At 31.0% G+C, this 22,717-nt stretch overlaps 1 protein-coding gene across 1 annotated transcript; it reads left to right on the top strand.

Annotated features, from left to right (window-relative positions):
• The first annotated feature begins 43 nt into the window (after window positions 1–43).
• LOC143079235 (mpv17-like protein) lies at window positions 44–22,133 on the top strand. Its single transcript, XM_076254472.1, has 5 exons — window positions 44–112; window positions 9,217–9,600; window positions 10,237–10,304; window positions 15,825–15,953; window positions 18,905–22,133. Exons 2-5 carry the CDS (start codon window positions 9,327–9,329, stop codon window positions 18,980–18,982), a joined length of 549 nt encoding a protein of 182 aa, XP_076110587.1. The 5' UTR covers window positions 44–112; window positions 9,217–9,326; the 3' UTR covers window positions 18,983–22,133.
• The last annotated feature ends 584 nt before the right edge of the window (window positions 22,134–22,717 follow it).

The following is a 22,717-nucleotide window of genomic DNA, read 5'->3' as shown; positions in this document are numbered from 1 at the left end:
CATTGTGATTGTTTATGGTATTTAGACATATTTTATATCCTCTAGAGTTTTCCATATCGACCGTGGACAAGAAAACAGCCGCATTTACTATTTCAATGCATACTTTTGCAGGGTAAAAGTGATAGAAGATAAACATAATTATAACCCCAATTATGAATAAAAGTAGAAATGTAATCAAAGAGCAGAAGAACTTAGAATAAATATTCTAAATTGACCTCTCCATGAACTCTTTCCCTAGCCTGGTAGTGGTAGTGCTAGGCTGTTTGCTGTAATAATATCCGGTGGTCATTGAACGATAACAATAGAGACGTTCCAATGGTCGTTAACTCGTTGGCTTTTAAAAACGTGAAGAAAACCAGATAGGATGACAATCATATGTTATGGAATATATATAATATCAGTCAATAATAATCATCACCCAGATGCATCAAAAAAAATCAAACTCGACTTCCCATCAAAAAAACACTTCAATATACTAAACAGTCTCAGATCAGGATACTCCAAACTAAAGGGGTATCAACATTTCATTAACAGACATGTAGAAGACAACAAATGTACTTGCGGAGAAATAGAATCTGTAGAACATTTTTTATTATCTTGTGACAATTACAGTTTGGATAGAGAAAAACTCCGCCAGTCAATATATTTCAAAACAGGAACACTTAATCTAGATATAGAAGAATTACTTAACACCGAAGCCAGTGCAGACATACAATATGCAGTTTCCGAGTTTATAGACGATACTCAAAGATTTGATCATTTGTTTTTATAAATCAGTATCAACAGCGTCTACCAAAATTAAAGTGAAAGTACAAAGAGAAAATACAAACGTGATTAATGTATACAAACGCGCAAGTGACCAAAGTACATATGAGAAAATCAGTGTCAAGATGACGCATACTAAAGACTAAAGATATCTGTTACTGTAAGGATTGATTAAAGAATAACTAATCAAACAATTCAAATAAAGAAAAATTTTCAACGAGTGACGGAAAAACACATTAATTCACTAATGTGCATAGGGCATGAGTTAATTATCAGACTCTGTTCGGTCACATGTTGAATATTTTTCAATTTTTGAGTTCTTTCAATCTTTTATTATTGTTGTGTCATATGTTTTCGTATCATCCATATTTTATTGGTTTCGATTGCATATGCGTATATTGTGGCGAATTTTTCGGTATCTATATTAGAAACAACAGCAGCACTACAACTTAACAAATTGAAAACATATTCAAAGTCGCTTTAAAAGATGCTAGAACAAATTTAATAAAACTGACCAGATTAGCCATTTTTAGCTCACCTGGCCCGAAGGGCCAAGTGAGCTTTTCTCATCACTTGGCGTCCGTCGTCCGTCGTCCGTCGTCGTCGTCGTCCGTCGTTAACTTTTACAAAAATCTTCTCCTCTGAAACTACTGGACCAAATTAAACCAAACTTGGCCACAATCATTATTGGGGTATCTAGTTTAAAAATTGTGTCCGGTGACCCGCCCAACCAACCAAGATGGCCGCCATGGCTAAAAATAGAACATAGGGGTAAAATGCAGTTTTTGGCTTATAACTCAAAAACCAAAGCATTTAGAGCAAATCTGACATGGGGTAAAATTGTTTATCAGTTCAAGATCTATCTGCCCTGAAATTTTCAGATGAATCAGACAACCCGTTGATAGGTTGCTGCCCCTGAATTGGTAATTTTGAGAAAATTTTGCTGTTTTTGGTTATTATCTTGAATATTATTATAGATAGAGATAAACTGTGAACAGCAAAAATGTTCAACAAAGTAAGATCTACAAATAAGTCAACATGACCAAAATGGTCTGTTGACCCCTTTAGAAGTTATTGCCCTTTATAGTCAATTTTTAACCATTTTTCGTAAATCTTAATTATCTTTTACAAAAATCTTCTCCTCTGAAACTACTGGACCAAATTAAACCAAACTTGGCCACAATCATCATTGGGGTATCTAGTTTAAAAATTGTGTTTGGTGATCCGGCCAACCAACCAAGATGGCCGCCATGGCTGAAAATAGAACATAAGGGTAAAACGCAGTTTTTGGCTTATCACTCAAAAATCGAAGCATTTAGAGCAAATCTGACATGTAGTAAAATTGTTTATCAGGTCAAGATCTATCTGCCCTGAAATTTTGAGATGAATTGGACAACTCGTTGATAGGTTGCTGCCCCTGATTGGTAATTTTAAGGAAATTTTGCTGTTTTTGGTTATTATCTTGAATATTATTATAGATAGAGATAAACTGTAAACAGCAAAAATGTTCAGCTAAGTAAGATCTACAAATAAGTTAACATGACCAAAATGGTCTGTTGACCCCTTTAGGAGTTATTGCCCTTTATAGACAATTTTTAACCATTTTTCGTAAATCTTAGTTATCTTTTACAAAAATCTTCTCCTCTGAAACTACTGGACCAAATTAAACCAAACTTGGCCACAATCATCATTGGGGTATCTAGTTTAAAAATTGTGTCCGGTGACCCGGCCAACCAATCAAGATGGCCGCCATGGCTAAAAATAGAACATAAGGGTAAAATGCAGTTTTTGGCTTATCACTCAAAAACTAAAACATTTAGAGCAAATCTGACATGTGGTAAAATTGCTTATCAGGTCAAGATCTATCTGCAACAACAAAAGAAAGGGAGTTTTTAACGACCTCAGCTGGCTATACAACCCTTGCACAATCAACTGAATTTTGCAGAAATCATTAATAGGATAGATTGCCCTTATATGATAATTTTTTATTACCTTTTTGGTTTTTTTGGCAAAGTGGGGGGGGGGGGGGGTTGCGCAACAACAAAACTACTTCACAACTTTCTCATTACTTTGCATTTCTTGTTAGATAAATTTTACAAAAATTCTCCTCTGAAACAACTGTTGAATTTAAACAAACTTGGTTTAAATCACCACAAGGATATCCAGGGACCACTGTGTATAATGACCCTGCCTGCCCACATGGCTGAAATAAAACATAGGTTTCAAATGCACTTTTTAGTATCTAAACGACAGTACAACAGTTGCGTTTATCATGCAACAATTGTAAATAAAAATATCAGGTGAGCGACACAGGGTCCTTGGACCCTCTAGTTATTTAATGCCAAAAATACGCCTCACTAGAATAGTTGTTGAGAAAAATTCTGAAGGGTTTACATGAAGTCATTTAGTACAGATATGTCGTTTGCCTGTCAGACACTGGATCTTCAAGACATGTGACTGTCGTGTGCATTTTTTTGTAGTTTATAATACAAACCAGCGAGTTAAATTTAACAGGGTTATTATATAAAACGCTTGTTCAAACTCCATTCCTTCAATATTCTATTGATAATTTTTTTTATACATCCTTAATACATTAAGATGAAAACAGTCTTAGCTTTTTACATTAAATCACAAATTATGAAAACTGCATTTTAAATTAAAAAAAGTAATGTCTTTTGTAAAAACTAAGTACCAATCTGAAAAAAAAATCACAATGCATACCTTCCAACTTTCACGATTTAGGCATACATGTACAACACGATTTTGACCCTTTGTCACGATAAAAAAACCTCTAAAACACGGTTTGTGAAAATCTACACGATAAATTTCATTGTTGCCGATTTTGAACTGTGTCCAAGGGAAGACAATCGTGTTCAGCCAATCAAATTCAGTGTTTCTCGTGATCAAATTAATGAGCCATTCAAAAACGTGTTCTCTCAAGATTATTCTAACATGCTAGATTTTGAACTTGTGTTGTATTCCTCTGTATGTTAGTCTGAATTGTAAAATCGTGAACATGGCAGGTGATTTTTCACCTTCAATGAGGTTCTTACACAGATTAAGAATAAAAGCATGGCTGATTGACAAAATTCAATGATCAGTCAGGGGACTTACTTAAATGAGTGATTTTCTAAATCACTGATTCAAGTAACATTATTTCCATAAAGGTTGGAAGTAAGAGTTGTCTTTCTTTAATAATCACCTATTTAAGGTAGCACAATACAAAGATTTTTCAATCCCAATCAGACATCTTTAAACTGTTGTAATTCCACTCATCTTTCTTTAAATTTTATAAATGAGGTACCAAAAGAAAGAAGAAGGATTAATCTTTCAAATAGTGATAATTTCATTATGACATAATTATTACATAATTAATTGTTATGTAATTAGTTGCCATATTGTAATGTCCATACTTGAATGAATTTAGCTTCTTAGTTATTCATAGCATCACAAAATATTTTATAGTTTCTTACACAACACAGTTTAACCTCCAAAACTGTGTCTCAGATTTTTCCTATTGTATTTCATTCTCTCATAAATCTTCAATGAAGTTTGCAACATCAATTCATAAGAGACCACTAAATTCAATTGGGTATAAAATTTGTTCCATTGATGTTTTTGGAAATCTGAGACACAGTTTTGGAGGTCAAGCTGTGTTGTACAAGAATCTATCAAATATTTTGGGATGCTATGAAGAACAAAGACGCTAAATTCATTCAAGTGTGGACATCACAATATAGCAACTAATTACATAATAATTAATTATCGTCGTCTGTTAACTTTTACAAAAATCTTCTTCTCTGAAACTACTAGGCCAAATTTTACCAAACTTAGCCACAATAATCATTGGAGTATCTAGTTTAAAAAATGTGTTCGTTGACCCGGCCAACCAACCAAGATGGCCGCCATAGCTAAAAATAGAACATGGGGGTAAAATGTAGATTTTGGCTTATAACTCTGAAACCAAAGCATTTAGAGCAAATCTGAAAGTGGTTAAATTGTTTATCTAGTCAATATTTATCTGCTCTGAAATTTTCAGATGAATTGGACAATGGGTTGTTGGGTTGCTGCCCCACAATTGGTAATTTTTAAAGAAATTTTGCTGTTTTGGTTATTATCTTGAATATTAGTATAGATAGAGATAAACTGTCAACAGCAATAATGTTCAGCAAAGTAAGATCTACAAATAAGCCAACATGACCTAAATGGTCAGTTGACCCCCTCAAAGAGTTATTGCCCTTTATAGTCAATTTTTAACAATTTTCATTAATTTTATAAATTTTTGTAAATTTTTACAAAATATTTTCCTCTGTGTAACTAAAGGGCCAAGTTTATTATAGATAGAGAAAATTGTAAGTAGCAAGAATGTTCAGTTAAGTAAGATCTACAAACACATCACCATCATCAAAACACAATTTTGTCATGAATCCATCTGTGTCCTTTGTTTAATACATGTATGCACATAGACCAAGGTGAGCGACACAGGCTCTTAAGAGCCTCTAGTTTTATTTCTGTTCTGTATCTTTAGTTTGCCTCATTCATGAACTTAGACCCCGTTTACACTGACAAAAAAAATCAGTCTTTTCTAAGATCGATCTTTGGTCCAGTGTAAACGGGTAAGATCGATCTTCAATCGGATTTAAAAAATCTACCTCTAGAGGTGGTTTTAAAAAAATCGATCTTTTTATTGGTGTAAACGCTTAGATTGATCTCGATCAATCTTTTTTTAGGTGTTTGTTATATTTAGATAGGAAAATAAAGGTCAGACCGGTTCTTTTTATGCTGCACTGGATTAAATAAGATCGATCTTGATCAGTCTTGCTTGTGCAATGTAAACACGAACTGGTCTTTTTAAGATCGATTCAATTTCGTTGCCAGTGTAAACAGGGTCTTACATGTCTTATACACAATGTTTATCACCTCAAAATACCGATCAAATTTGAAATTTTGTAGTGTCACTTTTACCATGTTTACTGTTTAAAAATTATGCCCCTTTACAAATTTTATGGAAAAATAACTGTTTTTCTAACTTAAGCTTGCCTCAACCAAATGTTATGAAACTTAAACACAATGATAACTACCACAAAACAAAGTACAAATTTGGGTAGGTTCGCTTTAACCATGTTGACCCTTCAGAGCCTTCTTCATTTATGCACCTTTATAACTTTATATGAAATGCAAGAGGGGCATCATCTGTGTTCCAGGACCAATTTCCCAATTTATTTTAATATAAATGTACAACCATGCCCATTTTATCATGGTTTATTAACCTATAGCTAAATAAAGTATATAATAGTTATGGAAAACTTGTTTTAGTTTACCATGTGTCACTCTGATTGTAAGTGTACTGTTAGGTGTTGTCACTCTGCGTGTGTGTGTACTGTACATGCTGTAGGGTGTGTATTCGTCTCTCATGCATTTAAAGAAGATGTGGGCTGCTGAATAACAGTCATCTGTCTTTCTGCTACTCCCCATCTTTTTTTTCAAATCTTATTACTCAATTTCATATTTGCAATAGATGTCTTCTTTTCCTTTAATACCTTGCATAATGGTTTGAATATTTGTGTGTCAAGTTGAACCATGAATTTGTAATGGTACATGTCTTACATTAATTGTCTTATGCAAAATTTGTTAAAACTTTAAACATGTTAAAAATCACAGAAAACGATTTTTAACTTTTGCTTTTTATACGACCGCAAAAATTTTAATTTTTTGGTCGTATATTGCTATCACGTTGGCGTCGACATCCTGCGTCGTCGTCGTCGTCGTCCTAATACTTTTAGTTTTCGCACTCTAACTTTAGTAAAAGTGAATAGAAATCTATGAAATTTTGACACAAGGTTTATGACCACAAAAAAGGTTGGGATTGATTTTGGGAGTTTTGGTTCCAACAGTTTAGGAATTAAGGGCCAAAAAAGGGCCCAAATAAGCATTATTCTTGGTTTTCGCACAATAACTTTAGTATAAGTAAATAGAAATCAATGAAATTTTAACACAAGGTTTATGACCACAAAAGGAAGGTTGGGATTGATTTTTGGAGTTGAGGTCACAACAGTTTATGAATTAGGGGCCAAAAAGGGGCCCAAATAAGCATTATTTTTGGTTTTTGCACCATAACTTTAGTATAAGTAAATAGAAATCTATGAAATTTAAACACAAGGTTTATGACCATAAAAGGAAGGTTGGGTTTGATTTTGGGAGTTTTGGTCCTAACAGTTTAGGAATAAGGGGCCCAAAGGGTCCAAAATTGAACTTTGTGTGATTTCATCAAAAATTGAATAATTGGGGTTCTTTGATATGCCGAATCTAACTATGTATGTAGATTCTTAATTTTTGGTCCCGTTTTCAAATTGGTCTACATTAAGGTCCAAAGGGTCCAAAATTAAACTTAGTTTGATTTTAACAAAAATTGAATCCTTGGGGTTCTTTGATATGCTGAATTTAAAAATGTACTTAGATTTTTAATTATTGGCCTAGTTTTCAAGTTAGTCCAAATGGGGGTCCAAAATTAAACTTTGTTTGTTTTCATCAAAAATTGAATAAATGGGTTCTTTGATATGCCAAATCTAACTGTGTATGTAGATTCTTAATTTTTGGTCCAGTTTTCAAATTGGTCTACATTAAGGTCCAAAGGGTCCAAAATTAAACTAAGTTTGATTTTAACAAAAATTAAATTCTTGGGCTTATTTGATATGCTTTATCTAAATATGTACTTTGATTTTTTATTATGGGCCCAGTTTTCAAGTTGGTCCAAATCAGGATTCCATATCAAGTATTGTGCAATAGCAAGAAATTTTCAATTGCACAGTATTGCACAATATCAAAAAATATCTAATTGCACAATATTGTGCAATACATTGTAGCAATTAATTTTCAATTGGAGTTATCTTTCTTTGTATAGAATAGTAGTTGATAATATATGTTGGAAATTTGCCAGACATGACTATGATGTCATTTTCTATTTTTATTTGCCAATAACTTTATGTAAATAACTTCATTGGAAATTTGCCAATATAAAATGTTGCTGATGAAGCTTTTTTTCCTTATCTTATCTAAAATGTTTTTAGATAATGTATGTTGGACATTTGCCAGACATGACTATGATGTCATTTTCTATTTTTTTTGCCAATAACTTTATGTAAATAACTTCATTGGAAATTTGCCAATATAAAATGTTGCTGATGAAGTTTTTTTTATTGTTTTATACAATAAACAATGTATATTCACTTTTACTACCAACCAATCTTTACCATTCAGTGATAACAAGCACTTTATTTTACATTTTAATATTTTATGATGTATTTAAAAGAGTAGTTATTGTTGCTAATTACACCTTATATAAGAATGCCAGCTTTTGATTGGCTGATAGCCAGTGTATTTTTCGCATATTCTAACATTTCTTCCTCATTTCAAACGAATCTGACTGTTTTTCACCACTGCCGGTGAATATGCCTCAAATACCATGGTATTTGCCATTTTGGATATTCCTTTTTTACCCTCGCGAGCATTTTCCCGCCATTTTTTTCGGATATGATGTTACATAAAGACAGCGCGAACGCGTATAAGTACATGTATAGTTCCCGCGGTATATTTTATGATAGTACTTGTCCTCAAATAAATATTTCCTTTTCCTAGTACAGAGAGTTTAAATTAAAATTCATTCGGTGTAATTAAACAGATATATCATGTTATGGAGGGGTATTTGAAAAAAATACAAGTCTTGGGACAAAATTTCCCTTGCCTAGCGGCTCGGGAAATTTAAGTCCCTCGACTTGTATTTTTCGCAAATACCCCTCCATAACATGATATATCTGTTCAAAACTCCATTAGAAATTTGAATTGATATCAGTTTTGGAAAAAGGGAAGTGGGATGTGAAAAAAAGGGGGGGGGGGTTAAATTTTTCTCATTTCAGATTTCATAAATAAAAAGAAAATTTCTTCAAACATTTATTTGAGAGGATTAATATTCAACAGCATAGTGAATTGCTCAAAGGCAAAAAAAAACTTTTAAGTTCATTAGACCACATTCATTCTGTGTCAGAAACCTATGCTGTGTCAACTATTTAATTTTAGATTTAAAAAGTTTGAAGAAGAAATCTTAAATTGATTTGTAAAATCTTGACATTTGTTTTGTGTAAAAAAAAACCATGTAATGTCAAAAATTTGATCACAATCCAGAGCTGTATCACGCTTGAATGTTTTGTCCATACTTGCCCCAACTGTTCAGGGTTCGACCTCTGTGGTCGTATAAAGCTGTGCCCTGTGGAGCACCTGGTATTTATTAGATATAAACTTCTTAATTCACATAATATTTGTACTCACAAAAACAAATGAAAAACATATTCTTTATCCTGTTTGTTACTTTTCTTGTGTTTGTCTGAACACATCTAAAATGTCTACAGAATGAACATGATGATGATGATGATGATTTTCTTTTTTTTTCTTTTTCAGTTTTTTTCCCAGAAATGGTATAGATAAGTGATTTTGAATAAAGTTCACAACTTTAATGCAGAATAAAATATTATCAGTGCTGTTTGTGGCTGAGAAATCAATGCACCAGTATGCCGTTACATCGGACAATGATGGTTTATGCAACTTTATGGACAGCAGCAGACATTGTAGAACAAAAATACATATCAAAGAAAGAACAACATAATGTACAAAAAACTGTCCGGATTGCTACTGTTGGGACCTTTGTGATAGCACCATTAGTTTTTAACTGGATAAAACTTGCAGAGAGATTGTTTCCTGGAAAAAGTGTCAGAACAGTCTTGACAAAAGTTCTTATTGAGCAGGTTACATTTGCACCTGTATCAATAACAAGCTTCTATGCAGGTAAGGTAGATTGTTCATGAATATTCACAAATGAACAAAGGCTGTTGTCTGCTCTATGGTCGGGTTGTTGTCGCTTTGACACATTCCCCTTTTCCTTTCTCAATTTTATTTTTAATACTTACATAATTAAGGAATGACTAATATTTTTTCTGTCTATGAAGAAATAACGGAAAAATGTGATGGACACTAAATAACCCGCATAGTGGGTTATTTTAAAGTGTGCACCACATTTTTTATGTTATTTCGAATAGACAGATAAAATATTACAGTTATTTCTTATACATGTTATAATTTAATTCTAAATTCCATTTTAAACCAGAATAAACCATTAAAAAACATTGATGACGTCACAGTCACATGAATAAATTATGTCTATGGGCTGATAAACAAAATGACATCAGCCAATCAGAGGATGTGTTACATCCAAATTAAATTATTTAATAATATTTAAAGAAAGGATAATTATGATAATCAATAACTAAAAGAAAACTAATGGCATCATTTATATCAAAACAATTGATGAAAAACAAATATGACAGACAAACATTAGTTTAAAGTAAAAACTACATTTAGTCATTTGTATATTATGTATCATGTTTCAATTTTTAATTTTGTGTAAATTTATTTGTTTTTCAGCAACAAGCTTATTAGAACGTAAAAATTTCATAGAAGAACTAAAGGCCAAATTTCCAGTTACATGGAAGGTAAATTTCAGATAAAAACATATAAATAAGTATGTTAAAGATATTTTGAGCTTCTATTAGATGTTTTGCTACATACAAATTTATCTGATTTACCACAAAAAAAGTTTATCAACACATCACACAGGAATAACAAAAAGATGAAAGAGTCTAAGCGAAATATGTTTCATTACCATTGTGATTTTGCTTAAAAATGCAGCAAATCATTGTAAAATTTAAAATGCTCACAGCTGAATATTTGAAAGTAAAGTATATGACTGACCTCTTAACAAAAGATTCAGCTTTTACTAGTCTACTTGGGTGAAAAGGTTTAAGGAGAACATTTTTAGTTTGAATTTGTTTCAAATCAGGGATTTGCTTAAAATAGATGTGCCATTAAAATGGGACTGTACTGTTGCTTATAATTACTGACATCAGCTTCATTTGAACTAGAGTGGATAATATTCTCATTGGCAATCATTCAATATCTCCTCATTTTTATATCAAAGATTATTTAATGATTTCCATATATATTATATTTAATAATGACTGGATATTGAAACAAAATGTTATGAATCACCATTTGTTATGAGGATATAAAGAAATAGTCACATACAAAAGAAAGCTGTTGTTAATTAATGATATGTAAATTTTGGTTTGTTTTTACGCATGCGTCAGTGAAAATGGCTGTGAATTCAAAATTGAAAAATAAAATGTGTAAATATTAGGATTATATCCGTATTCATATGTGTAAAATGAACTAATTGTGATCGAAAACATCATGTTGAGATGCCGAGAAGAAAACATAATAATCCAAGGCGAGGAAAAAATTATAAAGATGAGTTTTCTTCTTCTTCTTCTTCGGATCAGTCAGGGCTAATGGACAAAAGACAATGTACTAACAAAACCGAGAATAACAAGGTATGTTTTAACACTACAAGTGAAAACAGTTCAGTCACCGATCAAAACTTTACAATGAATAACTCAATTCAAGGATTGCGATACACAACACCAATGACCAGCTCACCAAATATTGGGATTCAACCTTATCAAAACTTTTTACCGTACCCACCACCACCCTTCACAATGCAACACGCACAGCACCCTGATTCTGTCGGGATTGATACATGTACTTTGTTAAAAGAGATATGTGAGCGTATAGGAAGAGTTGAATTAAAACTAAACACCCTTGATAAAATAGAAAGCCGTTTAGATACAATAGACACAAAACATAAACAGATGGATAGTGAAATTTCAAACTGCAAAGATAGAATCGGTTATCTTGAGCAAAGCGTTCAGTTCTTATCAGACGTAAAAGACGAACATACAGCTCTCAAGACAAAAGTAGATTACCTAAGTAATGGTATCGAGTCAACAAAAACAGACAATAAAATTGTTCGTGATAAGATAGAATCTATAGAGACACAAAGTCTGCAACAAAATCTGCTGTTTTTTGCAATAGAAGAAAAGTTCGAAAAAGTATTGGTACACGATGAAGAAAAGGGGGGTGCAACGGGACAAAAAGGTAAAACTGTACAGCCTATAGACAACGAAATTTGTGTGGAAACGATTTTAGACTTTTGTGAGAAGAAACTTGCGATAAAAGATGCTAAAACAAAAATAAAGCTGGAACGAGCATATCGATTAGGAAAACCAAGTGCGGAGGCTACTAAACCTAGGCCGATTGTTGTTAAATTTTGTGAAATGTCTGACCGCGAGTACGTTCGCAGTGTTTCAAGCCGCTTGAAGGACACAAATTATGGTATCAGTCCGCATTATCCAAAAGATGTATTAGAAAAAAGGAAAAAACTTATTCCGAAAATGCTTGAAGAGCGCAAAAACAAAAACAAGGCTTATCTAGTTGGAGATAAGTTATATGTAAACGGCAACCTATGGCAAGGATAGGGGTACTCGGAGTTTGATTTCAAAGAAAACAGTAAAAAACCCAAGTCTCACAACAATGCATTACTTAAGTTATGTTCATGGAATATTTCAAAAGGTTTATTGAGAAAACTAAAAGATAAAGAATTCCTACAGATTGTAAACAAATTTGATATATTGTGTTTAAATGAATGTTGGGTAAAATGTCCAGATGAATTCGACTTATTGGGTTATGAAAAAGAATACATAGTCAGGAAAAAATGTAACGGGGGAGGTGTTATTGTGTTTTATAAAAAATGGTTAAACCCTTTCATTACATTTGTAAAGAGCTGTGTTGATTGTATGATTTGGTTCAAAGTTGATAAAAGTATTTTGTGTGATAATACCGATTTATATATTTGTTCTATATATATGCCTCCATATAAAAATGTGTACTATCGTAAATATGACATAGATGTATTTGATAACTTACAAGAACATATAGAAATGTTCAGTAACATTGGTAATGTGGCCGTTATAGGTGATCTAAACGGTCGTGTAGGTCAAGAACCCGACAACATAACAGGTGATGTTATAGACAAACAATTGCAAGACAACATTTCTTTCATTAATTATGTAAATGATGATGTATTTTTAAACAGACACTCGGAAGATATCAAACCACCTAATAATTTTGGCCAACGCATCTTGCAGTTATGTAAAAACTCTGGGCTACGTATTTGTAATGGAAGATTTGGTAAAGAAAGTCAGAAAATAACATTTAACAATAAGAATGGGTGTAGTGTAATAGACTATATGTTAATTTCACAGAATATTATGTTCAATGTTATTAATAGTTTTTCTGTGGGATCGTTTAATCATTTCTCTTGTCATGCACCACTAGAAGTTGATTTTAATCTTACTGATAATGTTGTTAATAAAGACCAGTGTAATTGTATTAACCATGTTTGTGATATTTTTAAATGGAACGAGGGGTGCGAAGATCAAATCAGAGACAGTTTATTGTTGAACGCTCAACAATTTGAACACTTACTCACAAATATAGACGAAATTAGCGATATTGATTGTTGCGTGGAAGAATTGAATAAACTTTTGAAAGATATATTCGAGCAATACACAAAGTCAGAAGTGAAATACAAAAAACATTGTGACTCCTGCCCTACAAGTAGTAAAACACGTGACCAAAAAGATGATAAACCGTGGTTTACAGACGAATGTAAAAGTTTATACAGAGACTATTTACGAGCTATGATGGATTTTAATAGATACCGGTCGAATGAAAATAGACTACATTTTAATTTAGCCAAACAAAGATACAAACGATTGGAAAATCAACTGAAAAGACAATATAAAAACCAACAGGGGGATATGTTATCTAAATTACGTAAAAATAACCCTAAACGATTTTACAGGAAATTTAAAAAGTGCAAAAAAACTATTACCCATACGCTTACTGTAGAAGAATTTGAAAAACATTTTAAAAACCTGATTTCAAAAGATGTCACCACAGAGGATCAGCAAAGTGATTCAATTCCAGAGGTCGTATATGAAGAATTAGACTCTCCTTTCACAGACTTGGAACTTGACACTTCTATTAAATATTTAAAACGTGATAAATCCACTGGATATGACAATATCATGAACGAATATATATTAACGAGCAGAAACTTTATCAAACCAGTATTGTGTAAGCTGTTTAACCGTATATTGAGTGCTGGCGATTTTCCAGAAATATGGGTAAATAACATTATAATACCAGTTTTCAAAAAAGGACCAGTAGATGACCCTGGCAACTATCGTGGTATATCTCTCGTATCACATGTGGGTAAACTGTTCACATCAATTATTAACACCAGGCTTACCAAATGGAGCGAAAAACACAATATAATAACCGATGCACAGTTTGGATTTAAACCGGGTTATGGAACAACTGACGCCATCTTCGCACTCCATTCTCTTATTTCTAAGTCTTTGCGTAGTGGAAAACGATTTTATTGTTGTTTCATAGACTATAAAAAAGCATTTGATAGTGTGTCTCATTTCAAATTGTGGTTAAGATTAATCAGATGTGGTATAAGTGGAAACTTATTAACTGTTATTAAATCTATGTATGCAAAAATTAAATGTTGTATTAAACTGGAAGGAAATTTTTCAAATTTCTTCCAAAGTAATGTTGGTTTGATGCAAGGAGAATCATTATCTCCTTTTTTATATTCTTTGTATATTAATGACATTGAAAATGAACTTTTAAGTCAAGGTTGTCAGTCATATGAGTTAAAGATGCTCAATTTATATTTGCTAATGTATGCAGATGATACAGTTCTTTTTAGTGAAACTGTTGATGGTTTACAAAAGATGATAGACAGTGTAGACATATATTCTAAAGAGTATGATTTGGATATTAACTTGTCTAAAACCAAAATTGTTGTGTTTAGAAATAGAGGCCTCGTTAAAGCGACTGAAAAATGGTACTTAAATGATGTTGATATTGAATTATGTGATGAATTTACATATCTTGGTCTACTTTTTAAATACAATGGTAACTTTGTACATACACAGAAAATGTTAGCTAATCAGGGTAGAAAAGCATTATTTAGTTTATATAGTAAAATATATGATGATTGTTTTAACCATGAAACTATGTTATCTCTTTTTGACACATATGTATCTAGTATATTAAATTATAGTTGTGAAGTCTGGGGACATCACAAAGCCGAAAATATTGAGAAAGTTCACTTAAGTTTTTTAAAACGTATATTGAAAGTCAAAACAACTACTGTTAATTATATGGTATATAGTGAATTAGGTAGATATCCATTGTACATAGAGAGATATTGCAGAATGCTTAGATATTGGTTTAAATTATTGAAAACAGATAACTGTATTTTACAATCTTGCTACCAAGAAATGTTAGAAAGATCGATATTAAAACCTCGTGACAAACAAAATTGGGCATGTGAAATAAGAAACATATTATTTCGTTATGGTTGCCAAGATGTATGGTTACACCAAAATGTTATTAATGTTGATCATTTTTTGCTAGAAATTGTTAATAGAATGAAAGGTAGTTTTGTCAGTGAAATGAATGCTTTTTTCAATGAGTCATCAAAGTGTAATTTTTATAGATATATACACGATCCAGATACTCTACAATTTTACCTACAAAAACCTGTAAACTATGTGTTTAAGCCATATATTAGTAGATATAGATTGTCTGCACACTGCCTTAACATTGAAACTGGTAGATTTTGTAATATTGAAAGAGAAAACAGATTATGTAATATGTGTGATAAAAACATGATTGAAGATGAATACCATTATATTTTACAATGTGAGAAATATTCTGATATAAGGAAAACATATATAAAACCATTTTATTGGAAAAAACCATCTAGTTACAAACTTGTTCAATTATTGTCTGTTCATAACATCAAAGAGCTTAACAATCTAGGTAAATACCTTTATTTAGCTGATAAGATTCGTTATTCATAATATTATACTTATATTTCATTATTTATATTATTTGTTGTCATTCTCCGCCATTGATACAAACTGTTTGTAATTATAAAACATGTATGTAATTATTCACTGATGCTATTATATTTGTATATGTAAATTCTATAAGCTGTATTGCTTCTGAATAAAAGACTATTATTATTTCAGACTGGAATAACATTCTGGCCTTTCCTTCAAGTGATCAACTTTGGACTTGTACCATTGAATTACCGTCCTTTTGTGGTGGCCGGAGGGTCATTTGTATGGTCAATATTTCTATGTTTTATGAAGGAAGATGTAAGCTACAAAGTTTATATTTAACTTGGAATAAGATTTACAATTAGCATATAAAAAAAGTATTAACAAAAATATAACATCATGGTAAATTCACAAAGAGGCCATAAAATCTTGCAAAGTCAAACATTCAACTTAATTAACAAACAGAATGAAATTACAACAACTGTCTTATTCCTGACTTGGTCCAGACTTTTTCAAAAGTAAATGGTGTCTATTTTGTCAGTCCAAGTATCGCAAAAGAAATTGGAGTTATCTAAATATATTGGGTTTTTTTCAATTTGTTTTTCTAACTTACAAAAGTCACGACAGCCAATCAAGTTAACCCCTATGCAATCAGGTCACAGAATTTTGTCCCAACACATGAAAATGATAACATCAATAATCGATATGTGTTTTCTTTTACTAAAAATAGATCCAACAATTATATTGGTTGATGTTCAGTTAACTCACATTGCATTCTTTGAAGTGTGAAGGCTTTCAAAAATTGCTCCTTGGGGGCTTGTAAATGAGCAGTTTTTTGAAGATAACAGACAAATGGGATTTTCATTGTCCATGAAATTACACCTAAATGATTAGTAAAGAGTACTAAAGACATCTGCAAAGGACAGACAATCAAAAATTCTATTAGAGCAAAGAAATCCTAAGAATTCAAAAAAAGAAGATAGGATGACTTTTTCAATTATATAAATAAAAAAATCTGAATGTCTAAGGGACATAACTAAGCCAATTTGTTTTACCTATATAAGTAAATAAAATTCACTTGTATAAGTATCCTACAAATTTACTTATATAAGTATATTAATATTACTTCTTCAAGTAAATAAAAATAACTTGTACAAGTAGTACCCCTAATATATTTCATTATTAATTAACTACACTGTTATTGGACTTAATATGATGAAAACTGCCTATGCAATATAATGTGTAAACTGGGCCAATACAGAATAACTCGGCCAATATAGATTTTTTTCTGTATTGGCCGAGTTATTCTATATTGGCCGAGTTGACATAAGTGCAGGATTTCGGAACGTCTCTAGATTTTACATCGAAAGTCACGATAAACACAAACTGAAAGTAAACAGTTGTTTTGAAGACGCAGTTGTCATTTAGTTATCATAAACATGCTGAAAATGTCAGTATGGCATACATTTCAGGCGAAAGACGGTCACATTCATTTAAAAGGTATTTTGAAAGCAGACGATAGAACTATTACAGGTTTGGGGAACGAGTAGATTATCACAAAGTTCATTTCTTGACGACCTCATAATTTCACGATTGTACACATCGATTTTAAATTAGTTTCTGCATAACACATGCAATGGCAGTACCTTTCCAATTACTATTTATGTGTTGCGTCTAAATTTAAGTTGTAACACTTTATAGTGACTGAAAAGGGTAGAAAAAAATCATCAGATGAGAAAATGCTGAAGACACCTGGAAACAGCACCAGAGATCATTATGTATTGCATCTAATAAAAAGAAACAAACTGAGATTTGGAGAGTTCCACTTAAAGGTAAAAATATTTATCTCTTTTGAAATGAAATAAAAGAAATATTGTAACACTATAAAAAAAAAATAATAGTTAATTAATAAAGATATTATTACGTGTATTTCTGTATTGGCCTAATGTTATTGGTCCTCGGCCAGCTGTATTGGCCTTCGGCTTCGCCTCAGGCCAATACAGCAAGCCTCGGACCAATAACAAGGCCAATACAGAAATACTTACGTAATAATATCATATTAATTAACACTTCCAAACTCTAAAATGATGCACATGTTGCTACTAATTCATTTTTATGACTGTAAAGTGTTGCAATTCGAAATTGACACATTTGACCTAGATACAACAACAGTTCAAGCTGGCTGTTCAAAACTCCTCCCTCTGAAAAATGACATTGCCAGTTGTTTGCTTGTTTACAAACAAAAAGGGAGGTTTATGGAAGAGCCTACAAACGCTCTAGACTTAAACACAGCAAACATAGAAATTGCCTTAATTGTCCTAATCAGAATCGAAAAAATTGGTGCAAGCTACACTTTATTGTAGTTTTAACATGGGTAGGCATTACATTTGTGTTATTTTAGCCCTCACTATCGCTTGGGAAAAAATAATCAAGAATATAATGCCTACCCATGTTAAAACTACAATAAAGTATAGCTTGCATCAATTATTTCTTAAACACACATAAGATAACCTACCAACTGATTTAAAAAACTGAACTATTTACACAACTTTTGAGAGTAGAAAATTCAAATATACATCATGATACATCAAAAATATGTGTTTAAAAACGGAATTTTAGTGGAATCAGTGCATCCATTATGTTAGAAAATCCTTAAAATGAAAAAACTTTGCTTTAAGGTGGCTCGGGACTATTCGACTGCGCATAATTTCACGCATGAATTACAAAAGTATTTGTCTTAAAATCGATATAATTTTTTTAAATATTTTGATAGATTAGAAATGTTAAATCATTGTAGTTAGGTGACAAATAGTATGTTTTCGTTATTATCCGTATTTTTTAACGGGTCAAAATGACACTTCACCCATTTAGTCACCATTTTCCCGCTAAAATTTGGGTTTTAAGGCAAACTATTTTTTTTTCCTTATCAATGACCTATGTTTTTTTATTTACTCATTCTTTGAAGCTATATTTCAGCTTTTTATAGTACAGTTTTGGACCAAGTGTCATAGAACTTTTTTTTGATATTCCGATAAAAATATGTCAACTCCTCTTTTTTCCCTATCATTTCATTGAAAAATGGTCCCTTTTACATACCTGTTTAAAAATAAAATTTTGAGCTTAAATGGTCCGTGACCCCCTATTTTTTTTCGACCAATTTGATTTACTTTCTGTAAAGAATAAAATAACAAAAAATACGGCACTTCTGATAGAAACTTTGAATAGGCCCGAGCCACCTCAATAACAATTTTATTTATATTTTTTTTCAGAAAAAGAATGGAGGCGCAATAGAATTAGAAATTATTCCACCAGTTGCTCAAAAGAAGGAAACCAAAAATACAAGTTAATGAATGTAAAACTTAGGCATCTTACAAATCTGTGATTAGTTATAATTATTGTGATTTTATAAATTAGTTATGATTTTCAAATTTTAAATACTGTGGATATATTGGTATTGATTCATTTTTATGGTTAGGGGGAAATCCCTATTCTGATGGTACTTTGATGTGGTGATTTTTATAATTTGTTATTATTAATTTAAAGTTATTAAAAAATTGTATTTTTTGTGATCATTAATTTAAAGTTATTTTAATTTGTATTTTGTTAAGAATTAAATTTTATTGTTTCCTGTTATAAAAAAATCCACAAAAATGGGTTTTCAACAAATATAAATGAATCCACAACTGAATTTATTTATTACTTATTATTAGTGTTGTCAAATCGTACACTTTTGCCTAACCGGTTACTCGGATAATCGTTCGACCGATTAACCGGTTAACCGGTAGTTTAAGTTGATGTTTGAAGACCTTATTATAAGTACCCTACACATAGATATAAGAAGATGTGGTATGAGTGTCAATGTAACTACCTTCTAACTTGGACAGAAGCTTGTTTATGATCATAAGAAAGTATCCAGAAGTAAATTTTGTAAAAATAATATTACATTTTTTCTGTATTTTACTTATAAATGGACTTAGTTTTTCTGTGAGGAAACATTACATTCACTCTAGATCTGTGGTTAAAGTTTTTAAAATTTTAATAACTTTCATAAACTATCCTTGATTTGTACCAAACTTGGACAGAAGCTTGTTTATGATCATAAGATAGTATCAAGAAGAAAATTTTGTAAAAATAAATTTCCACTTTTCCGTATTTTACTTATAAATGGACTTTGTTTTTTTGCCAGAAACAAAACATTCACTCTGTGGTTTAAGTTTTTAAAATTTTTATAATGTTCTTAAACTATCCTGGATTTCTACCAAACTTAGACAAAAGCTTGTTTCTGTCATAAGATATTATTCAGCAGTAAATTTTGTTAAATAAAAAATTCACTTTTTCTGTATTTTACTTATAAATGGACTTAGTTTTTCTTCCAGTTAACATTACAAAAAGTCTGCAGTTAAAGTTTATAAAACATTTATTAGATTCCGTTAACATTACAAACAGTCTGCAGTTAAAGTTTATAAAACATTTATTAGATTCATAAACTATCCTGGATTTTGTACCAAACTTGGAAGCTTCTTTCAATCAAAAGACAGTATCGAGAGGGAAATTTTTATTGATGTTTTTCCTCATTTTTGTTGAGTCTGTGATTAACAGCAAAAGTAGGCGAGACACTGGGTTCCGTGGAACCCTTACGAATTTTTTCTGTTGATATAAAGTATATGGCTATTTGTAAGGAGATGTATAAGAGGGGACAACTGTTAGTGAGCACATTGTGATTACTTTGTATAATTTTATTGCACATGATTGTTTTGATCTTTAGATCTTGAGTACCGGTGATTAGTTTGTTATTTATATTGTATTACTTTATTTAGGAGTTTGTTTTGGGTTTTTCAAGTTGATTTTGAATATGATTTGTTGATTTATTGTATGCACAAAATGTACTAACCTTTTCATGTAGTTTGGATATGGATTAATGTTTTGAACATATTATCATATTAATGCTAAGTATATGATAAACTTAATTTAGTCCAAGATTTTCTTACAAGGACCTGAAAACAATCAGTTTTATTATCTGTTCTTGTTTTCTTAATCTAGGAACTTTATAATTGTCTGATTTCTTTCTTATTGGTAAATAAGAGCTTATATTTATGTTATATAGTTTTTGCTTTGATAGGATAATCAGGGTTTTAATATATTTTATATATTATGCAATAAGATACATATAACATTTTATTCTTGTAACTGTTTCCTCAGATCTGTGTGTACTTTTATATGTGCTTTTCAACGATAGACTTTACAGATGTTTTTGAAAAAGTTAATTTTATCTTGAAAACAAATTTCAAATAGTTTCAAAACAAATTTAAAGTTTTATTCATTAGATTGATACTGGTTATCTTGTATTTGAAATGTTAAGTTATTTATACATGTACTATAAGTTAAATTTTCAGTATTATTATTTTGGTTTATAATAAATTGTTGTTTTTTTTTGTTATCATATATACAGCTTTCATAGATATATTGTGTGTCATATTTAGATTTTTTAAAAACAAGATATATTTTACCAGTTACTGTTGTTAGATGCACATAATGGATTTTTGACAACATTTTTTACACATTTTCATAGTTGAAGCAGTCATCAGAAACCCGTCAATGTCAAATGTTTCAGGGTATAGTATAGACAAATTTTGATATAATTCAGGTGTTATTTACCTATCAACATCAAATGTTCTATGGTTAACCATTTGTTACCATATTATGAACTCAGGAACAATTTGTTGGATGTCTATGAAATTTTGACAGATGCTTTGGTACGTTGTAATTTACTTTTAAACAAGTTTCAATAATGTTGTTTTAGAGTAATAGGTTTTATCTTTGTAAAAATTAGATTCAAATTTTCAGTAGTGTTTACTAATGTTCTTGCAACTGAACTAATCCTTTTAATTTGACGTTTAGCTAGATATTTACACACACCGTTGAAACAGCTTATGTTGCTATTTGGGACTTTTAAAAACATTGATTTACTAAAGTTTAACTTGAATGATTTTGCTTTCTATTTCAATTTTCAACTGCTGCTCATCAAGTTAAAAGAACTAACCAGTTAAAGAAAAATGAACACACAAGTTTAATTTTCATATCTTTAAGATGACTTTAGTTTTAAATATTCAAAGTTGGTTGGGTAAAACTAACATAAAACTGATTCAGATCTGAACTTAAATCAATGTAGAAATTTATGAAACTCCCATTTAGAATATTCTTTTGTTTTGTTGAATTAGTGAAGTTATATACGGTGACCTATAGTTGTTAATGTCTGTGTCATTTTGGTCTTTTGTGGATAGTTGTCTCATTGGCAATCATACCACATCTTCTTTTTTATATTATCTTGTGTTTTAAGTTGCAAGACAATTAGAATGTTATCTCATATGCAGCATTCAGAGGTATATCATATACATCAGATTTCAAAGAATATATTTATTAGTTGAATTTTAATAATTTATGTATAAGAATAGTTTTTATTTATAAAAATAACAGATTATACTAGACATGCTAGAGAAATAGTAATTCATTTATTCTGATCTGAACAAGTTCTGCACATTTTTATTTAAGGGCCATCTGAGGCCCACTTCCGGGTGAGAGATTTTCTCACTGCATTGTAGACCCATTGGTGTCCTTCGGCTGTTATCTACTCTTTGGTCGGGTTGTTGTTTCTTTGACATATAACCCATTTCAATTCTCCCCTTTTTCATGTTTTTATTCTAACTTTATCTTATTTATTTATATGTCACATCAATTTAAAGATTTGTATAGTAAGTCTTTCTATACATATCCTTGGTCACATTTTGGTTGGGGCCTGCTGTTTATCATATTCATGGCACAAAAAAAAAAAACCCACTTTAATCTGCCATAGCAATTAAAAGCTTTAATTTCTCTTTACATTTAAAGACCAAACAGCCTATTTATTTCTACCAGTGATTTTTCCTTAAAATTTTGTGTGAAGGTATTTAATGACTTGAGGAACAAAATATGATGAAAAAAATTGGGGTCACCGACTTAGTTTTGTCACTATAGCAACCTCAGTTTCGTGTTTTCCCGAATTTTAGCATAATATTTGCTGGTTATCTATTAAAACTCTCAAAAAA

Source organism: Mytilus galloprovincialis, chromosome 6, assembly GCF_965363235.1.
Source record: "Mytilus galloprovincialis chromosome 6, xbMytGall1.hap1.1, whole genome shotgun sequence".
NCBI lineage: Eukaryota > Metazoa > Mollusca > Bivalvia > Mytilida > Mytilidae > Mytilus > Mytilus galloprovincialis.
This window is presented reverse-complemented; position numbering and strand designations above follow the sequence as displayed.